This window comes from Panicum virgatum, chromosome 2N, assembly GCF_016808335.1.
Source record: "Panicum virgatum strain AP13 chromosome 2N, P.virgatum_v5, whole genome shotgun sequence".
Taxonomy (NCBI): Eukaryota; Viridiplantae; Streptophyta; class Magnoliopsida; order Poales; family Poaceae; genus Panicum; species Panicum virgatum.
Window position 1 is genome coordinate 14318986 of NC_053146.1, and position 21548 is coordinate 14340533.

General features: G+C 44.0%; 4 protein-coding genes across 4 annotated transcripts; 2 read left to right on the plus strand and 2 right to left on the minus strand.

Annotated features, from left to right (window-relative positions):
* The first annotated feature begins 6087 nt into the window (after positions 1-6087).
* LOC120659839 (F-box/FBD/LRR-repeat protein At1g13570-like) lies at positions 6088-7821 on the plus strand. The gene is made up of 2 exons (XM_039938090.1): positions 6088-7116; positions 7199-7821. The coding sequence occupies exons 1-2, from the start codon at positions 6115-6117 to the stop codon at positions 7550-7552; spliced, it is 1356 nt and encodes a 451-aa protein (XP_039794024.1). The 5' UTR covers positions 6088-6114; the 3' UTR covers positions 7553-7821.
* Positions 7822-8344: 523 nt separating this feature from the next.
* Positions 8345-10573, minus strand: LOC120659838 (receptor like protein 22-like). The gene is made up of 2 exons (XM_039938089.1): positions 9816-10573; positions 8345-9770 (listed from the first exon to the last, which is right to left on the minus strand). The coding sequence occupies exons 1-2, from the start codon at positions 10528-10530 to the stop codon at positions 9061-9063; spliced, it is 1425 nt and encodes a 474-aa protein (XP_039794023.1). The 5' UTR covers positions 10531-10573; the 3' UTR covers positions 8345-9060.
* Positions 10574-11502: 929 nt separating this feature from the next.
* LOC120662425 (receptor-like protein Cf-9 homolog) lies at positions 11503-12984 on the minus strand. Its single transcript, XM_039941573.1, has one exon. It carries the CDS (start codon positions 12982-12984, stop codon positions 11503-11505), a length of 1482 nt encoding a protein of 493 aa, XP_039797507.1.
* Positions 12985-14216: 1232 nt separating this feature from the next.
* Positions 14217-20555, plus strand: LOC120659840 (protein HAPLESS 2-A-like). The gene is made up of 18 exons (XM_039938091.1): positions 14217-14498; positions 14619-14759; positions 14875-14963; positions 15257-15296; positions 15812-15869; positions 15954-16014; positions 16493-16571; positions 16788-16922; positions 17033-17221; positions 17550-17630; positions 17709-17809; positions 18056-18173; positions 18376-18408; positions 18764-18857; positions 18947-19035; positions 19408-19523; positions 19626-19729; positions 19829-20555. The coding sequence occupies exons 1-18, from the start codon at positions 14310-14312 to the stop codon at positions 20317-20319; spliced, it is 2208 nt and encodes a 735-aa protein (XP_039794025.1). The 5' UTR covers positions 14217-14309; the 3' UTR covers positions 20320-20555.
* The last annotated feature ends 993 nt before the right edge of the window (positions 20556-21548 follow it).

The window sequence follows — 21548 nt, forward strand, 5'->3', positions numbered from 1 at the left end:
TCTACCGAATCCTAATTAAGCATTGCAGTACTAACGACCTGTATACTAGTAGAGACACTGAGGAACCCTAGGGATCATGCATCTAAGGTTCCAATCAACTCCTAGAAACCTAAATGCACAATAAATATATAACAAATATTGAATACTGAAATTAAGGGTTATGCACCGGGGCTTGCCTTGCCAGTCAGCGGGGTTAGCGACTTCTGGATCTGGCTCAACGGCTGCTTCGACTTGCGGTTCCCCTGCTTGCGGCTCCTGGATCGGCTCAGCGACCAACTCGTAGACGGCTTCACTCGTGACGTCTACACGTATGAAAAAGGATGCTATGCAAGACTTAAAATGGTGCAATGAATTGATACAAGTGCTCAAGATGACAAGACAATACCGAAAGAAAGATTATTTGACAGCACAAAAAGGAAAACTACGGCTAGGAGCGAAATACGCGCAGGAACTCAACTTGCCGACATGAGTAAATCAACAAAATTTTACTAACATGAAAATACATTGAAAACACATGCAAGAAAAATTTATTAACTTTTATTGCAAAAAGGAAAACATTTATTTTTGCCCTAGCAAAATAAACTGAGCAACAATAGATCCACAAACATGCACATAAGCTAAACACCTGAAAATTTTTCAGAGAACTACACATACAAATAGTAAGCTACTGCAAAAATTTCAAAAATTTTAGAGCAATAGAACAACCGGTATTAAATAAACTAGGTTAAACACAAACTGAAATTTTAGCAGGGGCAAAAGTGGCAAATCACAGGCATAAACATTTTTCCTTAGAAGCTTTTGATTTTAGAAACCTAAAAAAATTGGGTTTGCATTTTTAGGATTTTTCTGCAATTTTCTACAATTTTTGGAAGGCTTCAGCTAATTAACAAATAAAGAGAAAAACTAAAAGGGGGGCTGACAGCCGAGCCCCACATGGCAGTGGGCGCCGGCCCAGCCCTCAGCGCCATCCCCTGCTTCTGGCCACATACGCGCGCGCGGCGGCGCAGGGGCGCGCGCGGCGGAGTGGCGGTCCGGCCGTGGCCGTGGCCGTGGCCGGCTGGCGGCGGAGGCGAGGCGCGCCCGCTGCTAGGGCGGAGCGGGATGCGGGGGCGCGCGGGGCAGAGCGCAGGGCGCGCACGGGGAAGCAGGGCGGCGGCGCACACGGGGTAGGGCGGAGGCGCGCGGCGGCAGTGGCGTTCCGCCGGTGGCGGCGTAGGGCGGCCACAGGGTGGGGCGGCGCGAGGTTCAGGGAGGCCAAGCGGGCCCGGGGCGCGCGGCGGCGGCGCAGGAGGCCGCGCAGTGGCGCTCCGCGACGGCGAGCGGTGGAGGTTGACGCGGACACGGCGGCGCGGCGGCTCACCGGCAGCGGTGGCGCGAGATTCGGCCGGGGAAGGGGTCGGGAAGGGAGAGGGGAGTGCGGCGGAGCTCACCAGAGGTTCGATTGGAGCGGAGGGAGGCGGGAAGGTGGAGCTCGACGGGAGAGGGCGGAGCTCCGGCGGCGGCAATGGCGGCCGGTGGTCTGCGGGCGCGATTTCTGCCGAGGAACGGCAAAATCGGGCTCGGAGCAGAGCGTTGGAGGTGGAGGGCTAGGGAAATAGGCGTTTGGGAGGCTTGGGGTGCAAGGATCGACGGCGAGGCGGCGGTAGATGGCCGGCGGACGCCGGCGACGACACTGAGCTCGAGCTCGGCTCGGCGTGAGCGCGTGGAAGGGAAAGGGAGGAAAAACGGACACGGCTCCGGGGAAAGGGATAAGGACGCGTCTGCACGTCTGCGCGAAGAGCGAGGATCGACGCCGGCCGACGCGTGGCGACGCGTACGTCGAGATCGGCGGTGAACTGGCGAAAACAGGGCAGTCACTGTTGACCGAGATTGAGTGGTTTTTAGCTGACTTTGACCATCCAAAACTCGAAATTTTACATTGGAACGTAAAATTTGGCCAAAATAGAAGTTGTAGAGAACGATAAGAGCTACAACTTTTGTTTTGGGCGAAAGTTGATTTGAAGCTTGGATCATGGAGAAAAACGAGATCGAACATGGCTAAACAATGTTTTACCACACGAACTCGATTAACGCCAATGATGAGCTTAAGTCCATAATTAGCGGTTTAAGCACATGATTAGCATCGCGATTAACACTGGGGTGTTACACTTGTGATTGAAATCCGCATCTGGCACCTCAAATCCAAGCCCCTTGAGCTCATTCACAATATCATTTAGCTGGTTGAACATCTCAGCTACACTCTCACCCTTCTTCATGGCAAATTCACTAAATTTGCCCTTGAGCACATATAGCTTTGCCTCGTTTACACTTGATGTGCTCTCATGAATTTCCATGAGTTTCTTCCATATATCATTTGCATTTGTGAGGCTCTTGACTCTATTGAATTCACTCACATCAAGAGCACTAAATAGCACATTAACCCCTTGATCATTTAATATCTCATTTTCCTCATCTAGGGGAGTCAAGTTCTTTGTGTCTAGAATGACATATCCATCACTTACAACTCTCCATAACTTTCTACTCATGGCCTTGAGATGAGCCGACATTCTAGTCTTTCAATAATCATAATTATTTCCATCAAAGAACGGTGGTTTCCCAACATGAATCCCATTATCACTAGTTATTGTTCTACTCCAACATGGTTAAATTCGCAATTAATGGAGTACTTAGCTCTGGTACCACTTGTAGGATCAAGAACACTGACTAGAGGGGGGGAATAGGCGGTTTAAAAACTAAAACCAATAACACTAGAGAAATTTAATTAGAAACAAAGAAAAACCCTATGTCATGCTACTACTAACTCTAGTTGGGTTTGCAACCTAGGGTGACAAGATACAAATCAAGCTCTAATAAAGTAAATTTCTCAAAGTAAATGAACTAAACAAGATAAGTAAGAGATGTAACCAAAATAGACACAAGAATTTATCCCGTGGTGTCGATGACTTGCCGGTCACCCCAAATCCACGTTGAGGTGGATTCCAAGAGTCAACTGCTCCTCTATCAAGAACTCTCTTGATCTTGAGCCGGCTCGAATCAAGGAACCGCTCCACACCTCGATTCCACTAGAGTTGCTCTTCACCACTCCGGTGAGGTGAGCACAAAACCTCTCACAACCAAAATCGGGGCTCCACAACAATCTCCTTGAAGGTGCTCCACGAAATCCACTTCTTCAAGCCGTCTAGGGAGCGGCAACTCCCAAGATTAATAAGTCGATGACGCTTGCTTGAAGTTTTCCTAGTGCCACAAAGCTCAAACTCTTGATGCAATGCACTAGGATGCTCTCACACTCTCAAATATGCAATCTCTAAGCAAGTGTGTGTGAGAGAGGGGTGGCTCAACTCTAATGTGTCAAGAAAGTGATCCAAATGGCCAAGAGACCCTCCCAATGGCCGGGCATTGGGTATATATAGCCATCACCTCAAAAACTAGCTGTTACACTCTTTTCTGTGAGATCGTGGACCGTCCGCGGTTCAAAAGCCGGACTGTCCGCCGTTATAAACCAGTGAGTCAGAGTGCAATGATTGTGTGTCAAAACTAGCCGTTGGAGCCCTGGCGGACCGTCCGCGCCCCAAGGGCGGACCGTCCGCGGTTAAAAGTTCCACACCACCAGAGACAAACATCGTCTCTGGTCATTTTTGAAAATGACCAGCGGATCGTTCAACCTTGAAAACCAACAGAGACCAAAACGTCTCTGGTACATTTTTTCAAATAGCCGGCGGACCGTCTGTGCCCCAGGGGCGGACCGTCCGCCTCTCAGATCATCAGCCCAACCAGAGAAAACATCCTCTCTGGTACGAAATTGAGTTAAAGGGGCGGACCGTCCGCACCCCATGGGCGGACCGTCCGCCCTTCATTTTTCAGCCCTCACCAGAGACAACATCGTCTCTGGTACATTTTTCAAATGTACTGTGGACTGTCCGCACCCCATGGGCGGATTGTCCGCACTTAGTCAGTAAGCTCTCAAACCTTAGACCTTTTTCAAACTTTTTCAAAACGTCATTAGCCCTCATGCATGCATCTAGATATTTTGAGCAAAATGGCACTAAAGATTCGTCAAGCATGAGTACACGACCCCTCTTGATAGTATGGCTATCTATCCAACAAATCCGGTCACTTTTCATCCACTAAACACCTTGTGACCGGTAAAATACAAAAACCCTAGTTTATGCCTTTGCCTTGAGCCCGAACTTTGCACATCATCTCCAAAACTCCATAACTCAAATCCATACGTTCGCAATCAAATCCCTTTCATCCGTGGATCAACCTATACTCATTATCTCAAATGAAATTGTTAATCCACAAACTGTTCTTATTAATTATCAAAACTCGAATTAGGGGCCTAGATGCTTTCACCGAAACACCGGATCCGGCCAACGGCGGGGGAAACGCCTGGGGACACCAAATCTGGCCATGGGGGATGTGGATCCGGCCATGGAGACGATGGATCCGGCCGTCCTCCTCTTGAATTCCGACAGCGGCGGAAGGGTGGGGGTGGGGGAGGCGGAGCTTGCCCGGCCGTCACCTTCCTCGTGGCTGCTCAGCTTGTTGGCCAGCGAGCCACTCCGGTGGCGGCGGGGCGGGGTGGTGGCGGCGGGGTGGCCTACTGGGTGGTGGTGGTGGTATATATATATATATATATATGTATATATATATATATATACTGAACAAACAATAATCTGAGTAGGAATGAAGCAACCGCTGAGCAAAGATCAACAGGATATGATGTGTGTTGCACTCCACTCGATTTGCAACTCTCACCGAAGGAATTTTTGCATGTGTCCCATGGGGACTCCTATTTATTATTATTCTGGACCAATGGCTGTAGGTAGTTTAGCCTAACAATCTGAGTAGGAAGGAAGCAATCCTACAGTAAGACTTTGCCGAAGGTAAAAATAGAATCAGCGTCCAACTATTGCCGACCAGGGAAAAACGACGAGACGTCAGTTAGAGAATAAAGTAGCTAGCTACCCATTTTGTTTAAACTCTGGCTAATAGCAGTGGATCTTGTAGAGATGGAAAATTACAGAAATAAATGCCAAAAAGCAAAATTGCAAATCTAGTTGGTGGCTATCCAAAAGCCGACAGGGGACTTGTTGGCAGCGGCCGCGGCTACAGCATATTGGCGCCGATTGGGCCTGTCGGCTTTTATAGCGAGCCGATAAAATTTATTGGTTGTTGAATAGTCAAGACTGACTTACAGGTTCCATTTACATTTTTTTACATTTTCGATTGGATTTGTACTAGAACTATAGATAATTTTACTGAGGTGTAGCTTCCGTTATTTCTAAAAATCTTAGATAGTTGTTGAGTTTTAAAACTATAAGGTATATTAGTAATTGTTATGAGCTTCCATGGATGGTTAAAACTTGTAACAATATTCTCATGATTCCCTTCAGTTCTTAAAAACTATTTATAAAATATTATTTCTAAGATTATCACTATTTTTTGGTTTATCTTACAATAATGGTAAAACTCGTAACAAGATTAGGATTACTTTTATTTTTCATTAAAATACTATTATTAGAAAAATGTTAGTAGGATCATGTGATGCAACTTTTTAAAGCGGTTAAATCCTATACGAAAATTGTAATCTTATTTTCAAAATACTATTATTTTGTATATATTCAAAATAGTTTTTAAAGCAGTTAAAATACTATAATAGAAGTAAACATTATATACTATTAGCCTAGTGTCCGTGCATTGCAACAAGGAATATAATAGATCTACATAATATCACCTACTTTATGTTCGTTCACTCCGTGTACAGATTGTGTTGAGATCATGTAGGGTATTGATTGTTCGGAATTCGATTAGAATTTCGATTGATAGCATATTGCGAGATGAATCTATTAAATCTAATTAGGTTATGATTGGACACTAAATTGCTACGGTAAACATATGCTTAATGATTGATTAATTAATCTTAATAAATTCATCTCGTAGTTTACAGACGAGTTCTGTAATAATTTTATAATTAGTATATATTTAATATTTTAAATGCGTAAAGATTCTTTTTCAAAATCTTCGTAGGCTGCGTCAAAACGAAGGCTTAATATGTTCATGTATCCATTTGCATAATGGCCCCTGTCCCCTTTCATCCTTTCTTCTCCGATAATGGCCCTGGCCCCTGCCCCAGCGAACCCAATCCCCGCCGCCGCCGCCGACACCGATCTGATCAGCCTCCTCCCCGACTGCATCCTCACTACCATCCTCTCGCTCCTCCCCCTCCCTGCCGCCGCGCGCACCCAAATCCTCTCCCGCCGCTGGCGGCGCCTCTGGCCCTCGGCCCCGCTCCACCTCCTCGACTCCCACCTCCCCGTCCCTACCCCCTCCCTCCCCGCCGCGGTCTCCCGGATCCTCGCCACCCACCGTGGCAACGCCGCGCGGTTCGACGTCCTCCTCGCCCGCCCCTCGGCCGCCGACCTCGACTCCTGGCTCCGCTCCCTCGCCGCCAAGCACCTCCAGGAACTCGTCCTCCGGCCACCCGACGTGCCTCTGCGGCTACCACCGTCACTCCTCTCCTGCCGCTCCCTCCGCTCCGCTGAGCTCACCAACTGCCGCCTCCCCGAGGATGCCTCCGCCGCCACGGCTGGCGAAGTCTACTTCCCCTACCTCGCCGAGCTCACCCTCCGCCTCTCGCGGGCCCCCTCCGCCGCCGCCCTCCGCGGCCTCCTGGCCGGCTGCCCCGAGCTCGCGAGCCTGTCGCTCGACCGGGTCTTCGGCTGCCGGACCCTCTGCGTGCGGTCCCGGAGCCTACGCAGCGTCACGGTGTCGGTCTCCCTGACGCGGCAGCGCGTCCTGGAGGGCGCTGAGGAGCTGGAGCACCTCGTCGTCGAGGACGCGCCCGCCCTGGAGAGGCTGCTCGCGCACGACATCAACTGGGGCCCATCGATAAATATAGTGCATGCGCCGAAGCTGCAGATGCTCGGCTACTTGGGGGTCGGGATCCCGGAGCTGCAACTTGGCTCCGCATTGTTTCGCTCGATGCGCGCTGTTAGACTGGCGGCGGAGTTCCGGTGCATGAGGACGCTTGCTCTGGAGATGGCGGATCCGCAGGTGAAGCCTGTGGCGGACTTCCTCCGGTGCTTCCCCTGCTTGGAGACACTCTATGTCACGGTAATTACTGCCTGCAGCTAAAATATTGATTGTTCATTCCTGGTTAGAGCTTATATTGATGGACTTTATTGTTGAGCTGCAGTCTCACATGGTTGTTCCCCAGAGCATGGAAATACTGAATTATGAGAGGGATGATCCCATAGAGTGCCTCAACTATTGTCTCAAGACAGTGGTGCTGAAAGGTTACAGAGGGCGAAAGCATGAGGTGCAGCTAGCTATGTTTCTTGTTCGTTGTGCAAGAGTTCTACGGGTTATGAAATTCTTGTGTGAGAACGACTGCAACCCTTCATGGTTGACAAACCAAAAAAGGCGATTACTGTTGGACAAAAGGGCATCATTAGGGGCTCAATTCGTTTTTCAGAAGTTCACCAAGAGCTACATTAGGTTTCTAAAGAAAGCAAGTAACATTTCTTTAGTTGATCCTTTTGATACATAACCTGAGACTCTTACTGAATGTTGTCTCCATTTTTCGCATCATTGATTTTATATAACAAAGATAAAAATGTGATCATTTTCTGTACATGGATGAAACCTAAGCGTAACTGTGATTTTGATTAAACTTGTCTCGAATTTTTCATTTTGAGACCTGGATGAAACCTTTGCCAAACTGCGGCTGTATGCTACCCAGTTCTGATTAGATCCTGCTGACTAGTTGGGATATTGATATTGCCATGATAATGCAGAAGGGCACCACACTTCTGTTCAGCTTGTTCTTTGAGTGATTCTTATTTGATTGTTGAGTAAGTGCTTTAGTTTCAGTTTACTGAAGGGCAACAGAGTTGTTGGAAGGATTCTCACTTTCAACAATTATTATTGTGTATGTTAAATTTTCATCGTTTGTGCACGATGCCTTCTGAAGCAGTTCTCAATGCAAGGTGTCAGGTGTGAAACAGTTTTTATACCTATCTCATCCATCCCATTTCTGTTGCTGCTTGCTGCCGACTCTGCATGCTAGTTCCCCACTCCAAGTGCATTTATCTGTTGCATTTGAAATGTGGGATATTTTTATTTTCTGATTGGTAACCTGTCATTCTGTCCAAGTGCCACAATAAGATATACAGTGATATAAGTGAATATTTGTGTCATGTAGTACAGATTGAAGTGCTTATTTGCACCCAATGTTCATGTTCTTCTGCTTATGGTTGTTTTCATTGCATATGCTGGAAGCCAGGAAGAGTTACCTTATTAATACTAGGGTGGCATAGCTTCCAGAATGATCTTGCCACCCTTTTTTCATTTATTTTGTTTAGTTAATATAAATTATCTTAATTTTCGAAAGAGAAGTTATTAATGTAGTAGACTCAACATATTGTGGATCACAAGAATTTCATAGGAAACACTTGAATCCCTATAAGGAAATTTTTCCCAAATAGGGCATCAAATGGTAATACATGGCTTTTGTACTTCGTACACAATTAGTCGAATAGTTCCTGTTTGACTTCCCAAAAATTATTGATGCATATCTTCCCAGGCTAGAGTGGATCCATAAAGGGACCTCAGAGTAGCCTAGTTTGTTATGGAAGATGGACTTCTTCAGAAATCCAATGAGAATTATACAATGCCATGATGTAGAACGTGCTGAGGTCATATTATTCAATGCTATTACTTGGACTTGGGAGCAATTTTTTTAGTGCTATTCAAAATCCAATTTTACCATTCTTTTGATTGGGAGACCATTCATGATTTCTCTATGAGTAAAGACAAACAGATTCTTGGGAATGAATATTGACAATACTGTAACACACAACAAAAATGTACACTGTAACATTGAGAAATACACTGGCGAAGAAAGTGCCTAAAGTGTATGCAGACCTGAGGCCTTACTGAAAGTTGTCAAATAGCAAATTTAGAAATAGCATACAAACCATTGCTTCTCTGGAATCCCTTTTGTTGTACATGTTATTTGGAAACAAGACAGTACTTTTCAGGATTCCTTATGCTTTGTTAAGTCTTTACAATTTTACACCTCTTGCTAATATGAACCCAGTTTATCGAGATAGTTGCGGCAAATCCGATGCCAAAGCCAGCACCAGAAAATAGATATAAGATAAAATCAATTTTCTTAGATGGCTTACTCCCATTTGGTTCACTTGGAGCATCTGAGCTTTTGCATTGTTTTAGCATAGGTACACCACACAATCCTTCATTACCTCTAAAGGAACTGTTCTGAAACGTTCCGAATTGGTGCGATTCTGGTATTCTGCCAACCAATTGGTTGCTGCTCAAGTTCAAGGCGCCAAGAAAGGTGAGATTCGTCAGTTCTTGTGGAATCTCACCAGAAAGCTGGTTTGAAGATAGGTCTAGCGATTCCAGATCTGTCATTCCTCCAATTTGGTTAGGAATTTTTCCATCAAAACCATTCTGAGACAAGTTCAGTACATGCAATGAAACAAGCTTTCCTATCTCGTCAGGAATTCTGCCGTGGAAATAATTATTTGAAAAATCTATCACTGTTAAGGTGGTCCATATCTTCTCAAATGCCATGCACATCCCTTTGTAGGCAATTAAAACAATATTTTGGTAGGATCCTCTGGACAGATGTTCACCCCTGACAACTTTATCTGTATCATGTTTGGTCATCATTACTGTCAATCCATCAAACCATTTTGGGCACAGAACGCCTGATAAGTTATTTGAGGCAAGATCAATGATCTGTAAACTTGTGAAACGTTCTTCAGGTTTATCTTCTTCTACAGGGTCACATATGGATCCATAGAATTGGTTGGATCTCAAAACAAGGACACGCAGACTGGAAAGCTTTCCAAGCCAAGATGGGAATTTATCACTTATATGATTGTTTCCAAAATCAATAACCTCCAGCTCATTGCAGTTTGAGAGTAACCCTGGCAGTGGTCCTTCAATTTTATTTCCATTCAAATCAATTGTCTGAAGAGTGCACCGATCTTTTATGACAAAAGACAGTGTTCCCTCAAAGCTGTTCTCCCTTAAATTTAATATACTCAAGTGGACATCTTCTATAAGGCAAGGTGGTATCTTTCCACTAAAATTATTATATGACAAGTCAAGAACTTCAAGCATTCTTGCTTTGCAAATGGTATCTGGAAGCTGTCCACTTAGTCTGTTTCTTGCAAAGCTAAGATACACAGTCTGGGTAAGATATGAAAAGTTCTCTGGGATTGATGAGAAAACGTTATTTGAGTAATCCAGGAGTTGTCGATCTATTGGGTGGCCTGGGACAGGGATTTTTCCATGGAGATTATTGAAGCTAAGGTCAAGAGTTTGCAACTGTTTGTTAGGGAGAAAATGGGAGGAAAGGTCCAAACTTGAAAAATTGTTGTGTGAAAGATTCATGTAGGTGAGGCTATGGCTCCATGTCTTCCACAACCACTCAGGTACTGGCCCTTGAATTTTGTTGCTTGAAAGGTCTAACATTTGAATATTTTTAAGAGACATCAAGGATCTTGGAACTGTGCTTAGATTGCAAGATGATATATATAGTCTATTTAATTTAGAGCTAACAGGCAATGAAGAGCTGTTAACTTCTCCATCTATAACAGCTAGCTTATTATCTGAGAGAGAAAGGGCACTGAGTTTTCTTAATCTCCAAATTGCTTTAAGTTCCAGTAACCCTGAAAAGCTGTTAGAGCTAAGATCAAGAATGTTCAATGTTTGGAGTTGCCAAAGCGACCTGGGAATGTGCCCGCTTAATCGGTTTTCACTTAAATCAAGAACCACCAAGCCTGAAGTTGACGTGTTGAACTCTTGAATAGATCCAAGAAGCTGGTTTTGTGAAAGAAACAACCTTCTCAGCTCAGGAAGAGAAAATAATTGTGTCGGTACTTCCCCTGCAAAAAGTGAAGCTTTTACTTTTCAGTAGCATGCTATCTTTTCACTAGTGTAACAGAAATGCATGTTTACTGGTATTCTAAAGCATGCTCAGGCATACTACAGCTCTAGTCAAAATTCTTAATGTTTCTGATTTAATATGGTTCTTTCATATGCACCTTTACAATCATTATTTTACCAAAACCTTTTTTCATATGTGAACTACTTAAATATGTCATGTGGATATTGTATTACTTAAATTTATTTTTTTAAAAATGTATTACTTAATCTGTCATTGAAAGGCCGTGCTTTGTCCATTCAGAGCCAAAAGTCACTTGTTTTTATTAGAAAAAAAGAGTTTTTTTATAACGAGGAAAAGAGTTCGAAGGCCAGTAAATATCACTAAGATTGTGGTTGTTAAGACTATGCAGATGAATTTGGCAGAATCCAAGGTACTTGATGGCAACACCAAATTAAACTATATTTATAAGAGATAATATTATTTTATTACTAATCTAGGAGAGTTGCTTGGTCGACTTAATCTCTAGAAAATTATTGAGAGCCCTCGCAAAATAAACATTAATGCAAAAGTAGTTTGATTTACTCTGTAAAATCCAGTCTTTTTAAAAAAGTAACCAGCAAAACTTTACCACTGAGGTTATTAGTGCTAAGGTTGACATATGACAGCTGTTTCAAATTCGCAATCCAAGCTGGTATGTTGCCAGAAAGACTGCAGTTGTTGAGCGATAGTATCTTTAAATTCTTGAGTTTTCCAATTTCAGGTGGTAACGGTGCTGAGAAGAAAGAATTCAAAATTACCAAGGCCTCTAAGTTTATGAGATTCCCAATCCAAGAGTTTGATGTCCGAGAAAAATCTCCATACTCAAGAGTGAGAAATACCAAATTCTTGATGTCACCAATCCATGAGAACAATGATTCATTCAATAAGACAAATCGAGATAGCGACAATTCTTCCAAAGAGTCAAGAGTGCTCAATGATGATGAAAGTTCCTTGGAAATAACTTTTGCATCAAGGTGTAGCGCCTGTAAGAACCTAAGATTTCCAAAGGAGCTTGGCTTAGCAATGGATAAGTTAGTGCCGTCAAGAGCCAACGTCTCCAAACTGCATCCTTTTGGCAAAGTCTCCACTTTCAGCATGAGGTTTGCATTACCTGATAACTCAAGCGATGTGAGGTGCTTGAGTTCAAATATCTTTGGAGGGAACAACCCATTAAGATCAGACCCAAGGAGCATGAGAACACTCAGGTTAAGAAAATCCGCAAAATATTGAGGGAATGCACCAGACATGGTGTTGAGCCGTAGGTTGATCACCTCAAGGGAGCGAAGGCTTGAGAAGGATGGATGAATGGAACCATAGAGTCCGCAATTTTCCAAGCTGAGAACTCGGATACGAGGAATATATCTGACTAGTGCAGTGCACCACTCTTCTCCACTGCTAGAAATGTTCACCCCATCGAGATACAACTCCCTCATCTTGCTGAAGTTCCTCACCATGGTTTTGAAGCTAGGTTCCCAGAGCAGCAAACGGTTTCTTGAAATCTCATTGTTGTCATTTGCATACTGATTGGAAAGATCTAAGGAGACGAGGTTCGTGAGTTTGCTGATGCTGATGGGGATTTGGCCTGAGATGCCTGAGCTTGAGAGGTCCAGGTGAGTGAGCAAAGAAAGCCTCTCAAACCCTACAGCTGGGAGTTGTGACCCGCCGAAGTCATTCATGCTAAGGTCGAGCAGTTGAATGGAGGTGAGGTTGAAGAGGGCCTGGTCGATGCCGTAACTGTAGAGGTTGTGTTTGCTGAGGTTTAGAGCATTGACATGACCGGTGGCAGCATCACAGTCGACGCCCTCCCAGCGGCAGCAGTCCGTGCCATCTTCCCATGATGGGAGGGTGGTGGTTGCATATTCGAAGGAGAATGATTGCTTCAACCGTAGGAGTGCTGAGGCCTGATCTGGGAGGCACTCAAAAGTTGCAGTGAGGTTACCATGACCACCGATGGTGCCAGATGTAGTGTAGAGTTTTCCTGATACTAGGAGCAACAATATGGGCCAGCTAATGGAAGCCATTACCGGTGGTCTTTGGAAAGATGGTTTTAACTGGAGGAGCTGCAACGGCGGTGCTCTTATATAGGAGTCTAGGAGAGTTCTAGACATGAGTCAGCATGCAATCTTTTGTTACACAAAACCTGGGTTGCAAATTTTTCCATGCTACATTGGCCCAATGTAGAGAATTTCAAGTCACATCTCTGCATCGTTTCTTAACAGGGAAGTTTTATTAATATGATAGTGCACAACATTGTCATGCTTTTGTATATGATATTATAACTTGCGTATTTATGTCTTACGCCGCAGTCAAGCTTGTTGAGCTGGTCAGTGTATCTTTTTTACTGTAAACATGCTCCTACCATCAATTATACTCCACTAATATTTTAGTCAAAAGTATGGCTTGAAGAAATTTGTGACTTTGAAAAGGACTTAATGACCAGCATACTTTGAGAAATGCAGGTCCACCTTTTTTATGAGGAAGAGCAGAGAATTGCCAATAAGTCTAAACTGTGGCAGGGGTGATTACCATACTTATCTCGGATTTCCAATTAGTGAGATCATGCTACTGAAGTTGGAGTACAAAGGTTTGATCCTTTGGTGGAGTGGAGGAAAAAGCTACATCTTTTTCGGGTTGGTTTAATTTTGGGGGACTGATTCTTACAAATACATGCTTAATTATCTTACCCACTTATATCAGGGCATGTTCTTACTGCATGAGAAAAGCTCACCGCTAGATTGACAGAATATAATGGTAAACCTTTTCTTGAAGGGAACCGGTGGCAACTTCAAATATCATATGGTCAAAAATCTTTATCGGCCAAAATACCAGAAATTTATGGTTTAGGAATCCTAGATGCTATATTTATAAAGAGTAAATTGCACTCGGGATCCTCAAATTTATCTTATAGTTTCACCATCTAGATCTCTAAACTCTCAAATCGTCCATCTAGATCCCTTAAGTGGCTGAACGCGCCACGTGAGAGTCCGACACCTACATCGCATGCTAAGTGCTATTTACAGAAATCCTCCTGCATAATCTTTGTCTTCTCCTATTGAACTCGCAAATGCGGAGTAAGAGTAGAGTGGAACAATGCAAAGACGGGCCAACGTGAGGCTGTGTGGGCCGAAGTGGGCGAGGCCCGTGTAAGAAGCCCGCTTGGCGTCAGGCCCACCTGCGAACGTCTTCCATTTGGGAGTTGCCCACCTGTGAACCGCAACAAACGGACGGTTTCCTACCCTCCCGCCTCCCGGTTCGAATCCAAGCCATACAAAGTTCGCGCGGTTCCAAAGCCAAAGCAGTTGCCCACTCACTCCGCGATCCCTTCCACTCCTCGCCCGCCGCCGTCATGCCTCCTCCCCGCGCCGTCCTCCCCGCCCTCCTTCTCGCCGCGCTCCTCGCCTCCCCCGGCGTCGCTGGCGGCGCGGAGGTCCTCGCCAAGTCCCGGCTCGAGCTCTGCGAGCGCGACTCCGGCGCGGGGGGCCGCCTCTCCTGCGCCCAGAAGCTCGTCCTCAACCTCGCCGTCCCCTCCGGATCCGTGAGCGCCTCCATCTCCCAACTCTAGCCCGACCTCGTCGCCCTCTTGCTCATCGAATCCCCCCGTTCGATTCTGAGGTTTTTGTTTGGGGGTACGGTGGTGGACTGGTGGTGGTTGCAGAGCGGCGGGGAGGCGTCGCTGGTGACCAAGGTGGTGGACGTGGTGAACGGCACCGAGCCGTCCCGGAGCCTGCGCGATCCCCCCGTCATCACCATCAGCAAGAGCGCCGTGGCCGCGGTCTACAAACTCACCTACATGCATGTAAAGCCCTTTGGGACGACAGTCCATTTGTTCCTGAATTTTTCACCATTCCCCCACCAAAACATCCTCATCCGTAGTGCTATTCAGACCTTTTCGTCACTCGTTTTTCTCTCAGGATGTTGCTTACAAACCTGAGGAACACTACGTGGAGACGCGCAAATGCGAACCGGACGCTGGTGCTAACGTTGTTGGATACTGTGAAAGGTAACATATTTCGTGGTTCCTATCGATAATTGATTAATTTTTTCATCATCACCTCTCGTGACGTTTTTCTGGTTAGTATAATCAAATCACATCTACTTCCATCCCAAGCACGATTTCACAATATTCCAAAAATCTGTGACAGTCTCACACTCACCGTTGCTAAAAAGGATGTGGGCCTTTTCGGATCCTTGTCGTACTCTGATTATGATTCTATCTATGGATTCTTTTGCTGCACTTTATTTCTAGCATTTCTGATGTTGTACCAACACTGTTTTTTCCATGACTATGGTTAGGTTATGGAATGCGGACGGTACTGTAACTGCGCACACAGAGGTGAGAAGTATTTTACTTAATTATATGCTTCTCATTGTACGTCTCAGTATATTGAATTATTGATCTGTGATAATAATATAATGTTGAACCTTCTATTCTGCGTAGTTTTATATTCTTCTTTAATCAAAATTCGACTCTGAATTTACCAACCATGCTTTTCCATGTGCCTATGTCATCTCTATATCTATATACAGCAGTCCTCAGACTTTAGTTGAATTCAAATTGAATGCTAACCATCAGTTCTTTAATATTGAAAAGGGATTATTGTGAAAATAAAGTTTCCATTGCACCATTTCATATACCATAAATTGTCTAGAATTGTTGAGTGGCAGGAGGCATCGTTTAAGAGACCTGGCAGGAAAATGTAGGGCATATGCCAGTAGTAACAAAAACAAAGGAACATACATGGACAAGCCTTTGTTTATGTAGTTACTAGTTACTTCTATATATGGATATATAATTTGTAATGGCCTTGTGATGACGCTCACTTTTTCCTCTACTGTGGCTTTCACTAGCCTGTTTGCTGTCCCTGTGGGCCTAATCAACGTGCACCATCATCTTGTGGAAACATTTGTAAGTTTAGAAATAATTCTTATGTGGTCTCTTGTTTCCTCGATACACTACCTAACACTTGCTTCACATTCATATACTTTGTAGTTGACAAAATAACCAAAGGAAAACGCAATACAGCTCACTGTCTACGATTTACATCTGACTGGTACGGTATTATTCGTGATTTACTTGTATCGTATATTAAATTGTTATCATTACTTGAACTATTCCTTGACCTAGACACCTTGTGTACCAAGTTAACTGAAATACATTTATTGTCTTGGTGACGACTTTTGGACTTCGCTGTAAATTATCTGAATAATTGTGGCTAATATTCCTAAGTTCTTGTTTGTGTTAGATAGACAAGACATGATCTTGTCCTAACTGAAATATGTTTTATTTTTGTTATGTAGACATGATCTTGTTTGTTTCTGACGTTTCTATCATCACTGAACAATTTGTTTCAGTTCTACAAAAAGGAGTATTTCTTTCATCTACGAGAACCTAGTTTTACTTGTTTTGAAGTAGGGGGATACTTCCTCATTTCAAAATTGAATACTTTCCTACAACTCCGTGGGTATCCTTTATTTGGTCAGGTTCAGTTCGAGTTAGAAAGTAGCCATTATTTTATATCTTATGAACAGGTTCCATGTTTGGGGAGTCGGAGATAGGTCACGTGCGTTCAGCATCAGAGTTCAAGTGAAGAAAGGATCTTCTGTATCGGTAGGATTTGAAATTCTACATTCAGAGTTCCAACTAGTGTTATTGATGATTCTTGAATAATAACCAGATGAATGCTCATGCCAATTCTTTCTTAAAACATTCATATCATGACCTGGACCATGGAAGATGTTAAAAGAGTTTTCTTCTTCATAACCTGCAATAGATTTTGGGTATGTCACTGACTTCAGATGTATTTCTCTCCCAATTGCACTGCAGGAGGTTGTTGTTGGACCAGAAAATAAAACTGTCGTTTCTAGTGATAACTTTCTCAAAGTAAATCTTGTTGGTGAGTATGGTAATTATAATAGTTTGCCAACATTTGAGGGCATGAATCTTGTGACTCCACGGAAGGTACATCATCATATCATGAATTCATGATGGATACCCTGACACTTATTATAGATTTACAATGTTCTATGATATGACTTCTAAACATTTTTCTTTCATGCCCTATGTTGAAGGGTGCTGGAAGTGGTCAGCCGCAAGACCTTGGTGATGAACATTCCAAGTGGATGCTGCTGGAGAAAGTTCGTTTTGGTCCGGGATGCAACAAGATAGGTGTTGGTTATGAGGCTTTCCAATACCAGTCTAGTTTCTGTTCATCATCACTTTCCAGCTGCTTGAACGATCAGCTTTGGAACTTTTGGGAGGTAATTAAAGAATTAATGTAAGCAGCTGCTGGGTTTTCTTGATCTTATGAATAGCACAAAATGCAAATATTACCTTTCTTTGCCATCATTGTAATGGAAAAATTCAATGTCGTATGTCGACCGTACTGAACTTCTCACCTTATTGTATCCTGAATCAAAATTTAAATTCAAACTGTTTCCATTATTAATTTCTTTTTGTTCCTCGAGATCAGCATAACAGTGTATATTTCAAGTGCTTACTTATTAATCAATGATATACATTCTTGAATAAAAATACTCACTATATGCTCGTTTGAATCTTGAAAGATTGTCATCATATATGTTTCAGAGTGACAAAAGTCGGATAGACATGAATCTAGTGCCCGAACATATTGTGGAGGGAAGGTTTCAAAGGATCAATCAGCATCAAGTTATATTTCCATAACTTCTCTTGTATTAGTTCATATTTTGATAATGCTGGACAAAGCTTTTGATACACGTTCTACAGAATGCAGGTGCTCATACTTTTTCGGTGGGAGTCACAGAAGCCATTGCTTCTAATTTACTGCTAGAGCTGAGTGCTGATGATATACAATACTTCTATCAGAGGTAGTAATGACACTCATTTCAATTTAACGATTACAGCCAGTCTTATATCGGTGGATCACTGTTCACTGCCCTACTTTTAAAATCAGATGCTTCCAGATGACTAGCTCTTTAAATGTATGGCATGCTTGACAAACAGAGGGAGACAAATATGTTACTCTATGTTTTTCATGTCTAATACTGCACATGCACATTTCTTATGTTATTTAATTCTGGAGAAATTTGAAATGCGTTCCATTTTCATATCAGGAGTCCAGGCAAGATAATGGACATTAGAGTGTCAACATTTGAAGCCTTGAGTCAAGTTGGTGTTGCAAAGATCAATACTAAGAATATTGGCGAACTAGAGGCTTCTTATAGATTGACAGTATGCATCTATTTTTCTAGAATTATTCAGGACCAAATACCTTGCAGTATTATTATCCATGCACCACGTCAATGCTTCTTGATTCTTTAGTGGTCCCTTGGTTGAGTGTGAACTATTGGGTCTTCTATATTATCGAGGTTCAAAGTAGTAGCTCACTGACTTTGTTTTCTTGAAACTTAACCAGTGTTTCGTTTATTTGTAGTTCAACTGTGTACCTGGCATTGGTAACTTGGAGGTAATATTTATTCTCATCTGCATATTTGGTACTTCTTTGCATTCTTGGTTGCCACACCTGTACTCAGATTTTGGTTCGTTACAATTTTTAAAACCTTGGGGGTGGTCTTCCCCCATTGGCCCAAATTTTTTAAAACAAGTAAATGTAGAATATCATTTGATATAATCAATAAAGACAAGTAATATTCTGCAGAGTTTATTTTCTTAAAGGCACAATTAGAGCATAACGGAACATTCTATTCCTACTTGTATACGTTTTATGCCTATTTTAACTGTCAATATCCATCAGCATACTTCCTTTCTCTGTTTATCTTATTGGACGCATTCTCCTGAAATTTGCCTGACGTCATTTTCAGGAGCAGTACTATGTCATGAAACCTGGTGAAGTGGTTATCCGATCATTTGACTTGCGTTCATCAACAGAGCAAGGAGAAAAATATCGATGTGAAGGTGGGCTAGAAATTGTAGTAGAGTTCGTTCAAAAAAAAAATATTACTGTATTAGGACTTGACCTGACATTGCTCAATGCTCCATTTCAGCTATTCTGAAGGCGTCAGATTTTGCTGAAGTTGACAGAGTAGAATGTCAATTCACTACTACACCTACAATTTTCAATAATGGATCACAGGTTATGAAAAGTTTGTGCTTTCTTAATGATTCTGGAAGAATTGATTAGCTTTATTTCCTGCTAGAGTAAGCTCAGAAAAGCACTACTGTTCCAAATTCGTAATCCATGTTAAAATGTCAATCCATAAGCCCCTTTGGGCTAAAAAATAACTTAAATGATTCATATCAGCATTTTTGCGTAAACTGATCATCTATGACTAAGCAACTCAGCTACAGTATTTTTCCTTTCATCGAGAAATCCTTCATTGTGCCCTGAACAATTGAATCCTTTTTTCTTTACCTCGCAAAATTCTGGCGCCTTTCTTTACCCTGACAAGGATGTGGGTGAAGTGGCAAAACTACATGCTTACTCCTTGCCTTCAAAACTCTGCAGATTGGTCCGACGGATGAGCCCAAGAAGGCCAGCATGGGTTTCTTCGACACCATCAAAGCTTTTTGGCGCAACCTCTGGGATTTCGTGACCAATTTCATCACCGGCAAATCCTGCAGGTACTTCGATCCCTTCCAGTTTGGTTACCTCGTCGCCTTCCATCAGTTCCCGTGAACAGCAAAGATCCAATTTTTTGCTGCATACCAATCATCTCGGAGCAGTTGGAACAAATGCTCGAGCCTCTTCGACATCAGTTGCCATTTCCAGTACATATGCATCGGCTGGATCGTCATGATCTTCCTGGTGCTCGCTTCGATACCCATAGGTAGGCATGGTTTTCGCCATTTCGACGTCGAACTGCCAAAGATCCGGTGATGTTTGCCATTGCCCGGAGAACAAAATTTTGTCCATGTGGTTTGTGCAGGCGCAATGGTCCTGTGGCTTCTGCATCAGAAAGGCTTCTTCGACCCGGTGTACGACCTGTTTGGGGCGGACACGTACGAGTACGAGCGCGCGCGCCCGAGGCACAGGAAAGGCGGCCACCACCACCACCACCACCACCACCACCGGCGGCACTCGCACCACCACGGCGACCACCACCATTCCCACAGGCACCACCACGCGCACCAGAGGAGCAAGCAGAGCGAGCCCAGCCACCACCACGTCCTGCACAGGCACGGCGGCGAGCAGTGGGAGGAGGTGACGGCGGCGGCAGATGCCCACCGGCGGCACTGGCACGACCCGGCCCTCGGCGTGCAGCACTGGGCCGGCGGCGCTGGGCACAAGCACCGGCACGGCAAAGCGGCGGCCGCGGCGGCGCTGCACCTGGAGGACGCCGTGGAGTTCAGGGATTGGAGGCAGGGCGAGGCCAGGTGCGCCCAGCACGGGCTGCACGGCCGCGACCGCCGGCGCTGATCCTTTGACTGGGCAGGCTTTGCGCCTTTGTGCTTGCACTACATATGGACGGGATACATAACATACGACCTAGTGGGAGGTTTGAGCAGCTGTTTGGAATTTATCCGTGCCCACTCTTTCGTAATAGCAATTCTTGCAGAACAATGGTTAAAAACAGGACAGAAATATAATAGGACTTTAGCTTAAAAAAAATATAATAGGACTAGAGTATTGGACCCATGGCCATGGAAGGGTAAAGAATCTTCTCTTGGTGGTAAACACTTCACAAATTTCAAGCCTCAGCAGCTTGCTAACATCCACAATGGGCTTTTACTTGTTACCAGCAGGGCCACTTCCAAATCCGCCAGGTTATCCATGGAAGGATAAATCAAAATGCTTTTTTTTTTAGATAATGGAAAAAATTATCCGGCTTCACTCTCTTCATCGAGGTCAAACGCAGCAGCAACTATCAGAGTCAGAGGTAATAGCTTCTCTGGAGAGTACACCAGCCTGTGCACGATCCAGGGCATCACACTCCATAGCCAACATCGTCACCCATCATCAGTTGGTATGAAGGACCGTGACGGGCGACCATGGAGAATGAGAGTGAATATGCTTCTCGATGAGAATAAGGTCTGTCTCAAATTCAACTCAACATCTTTTTTCTAACCACCAAGATGACACAAACCACCTTGTGGCGAGCTCATTATAAGAACGGTTAGGAAAAACTCGACGGAATTAACCAAGACGCCGAAAACTCGATACTAAGCGGAAGAAAACTCAAAGCAATTTACTCGACCAAAAGCTACCATGAAAGCTCCACTTAACTAAACATGCAGATTATCTCTAGCCATTAGTAACAACATGTGTAAGCATGTGAAGGCTAACAAAGATTATCAAGCACAAGAAAGCTAGTAGAAGCGCGCAGCTGTCCAAAGCTTATAAAAACACTACTATTAAAATAGTGCTAGCAGAACAACAAGCTAAAATATGCAGTTCGTGATTACCTGATTGTTGCAAGGGAAAGTTAAATAATTGATGTTTATCTATTGAAAGCCAGTAGCACTGTTGAATGAAAATCACATTTCACAGGAGTAAATAAAAAATAAGCTGCCGGCCTACACTAATCCGAATGGTGCTCACGGGCCACCTGATGCTCACCTGCGAATGGTGGTCGCGGGCCACCTGATGCTGTCGGCCTGCTGGGCTGCCTGATGCTGTCGGCCTGCTGGATGCTGGCCCTGATCCGG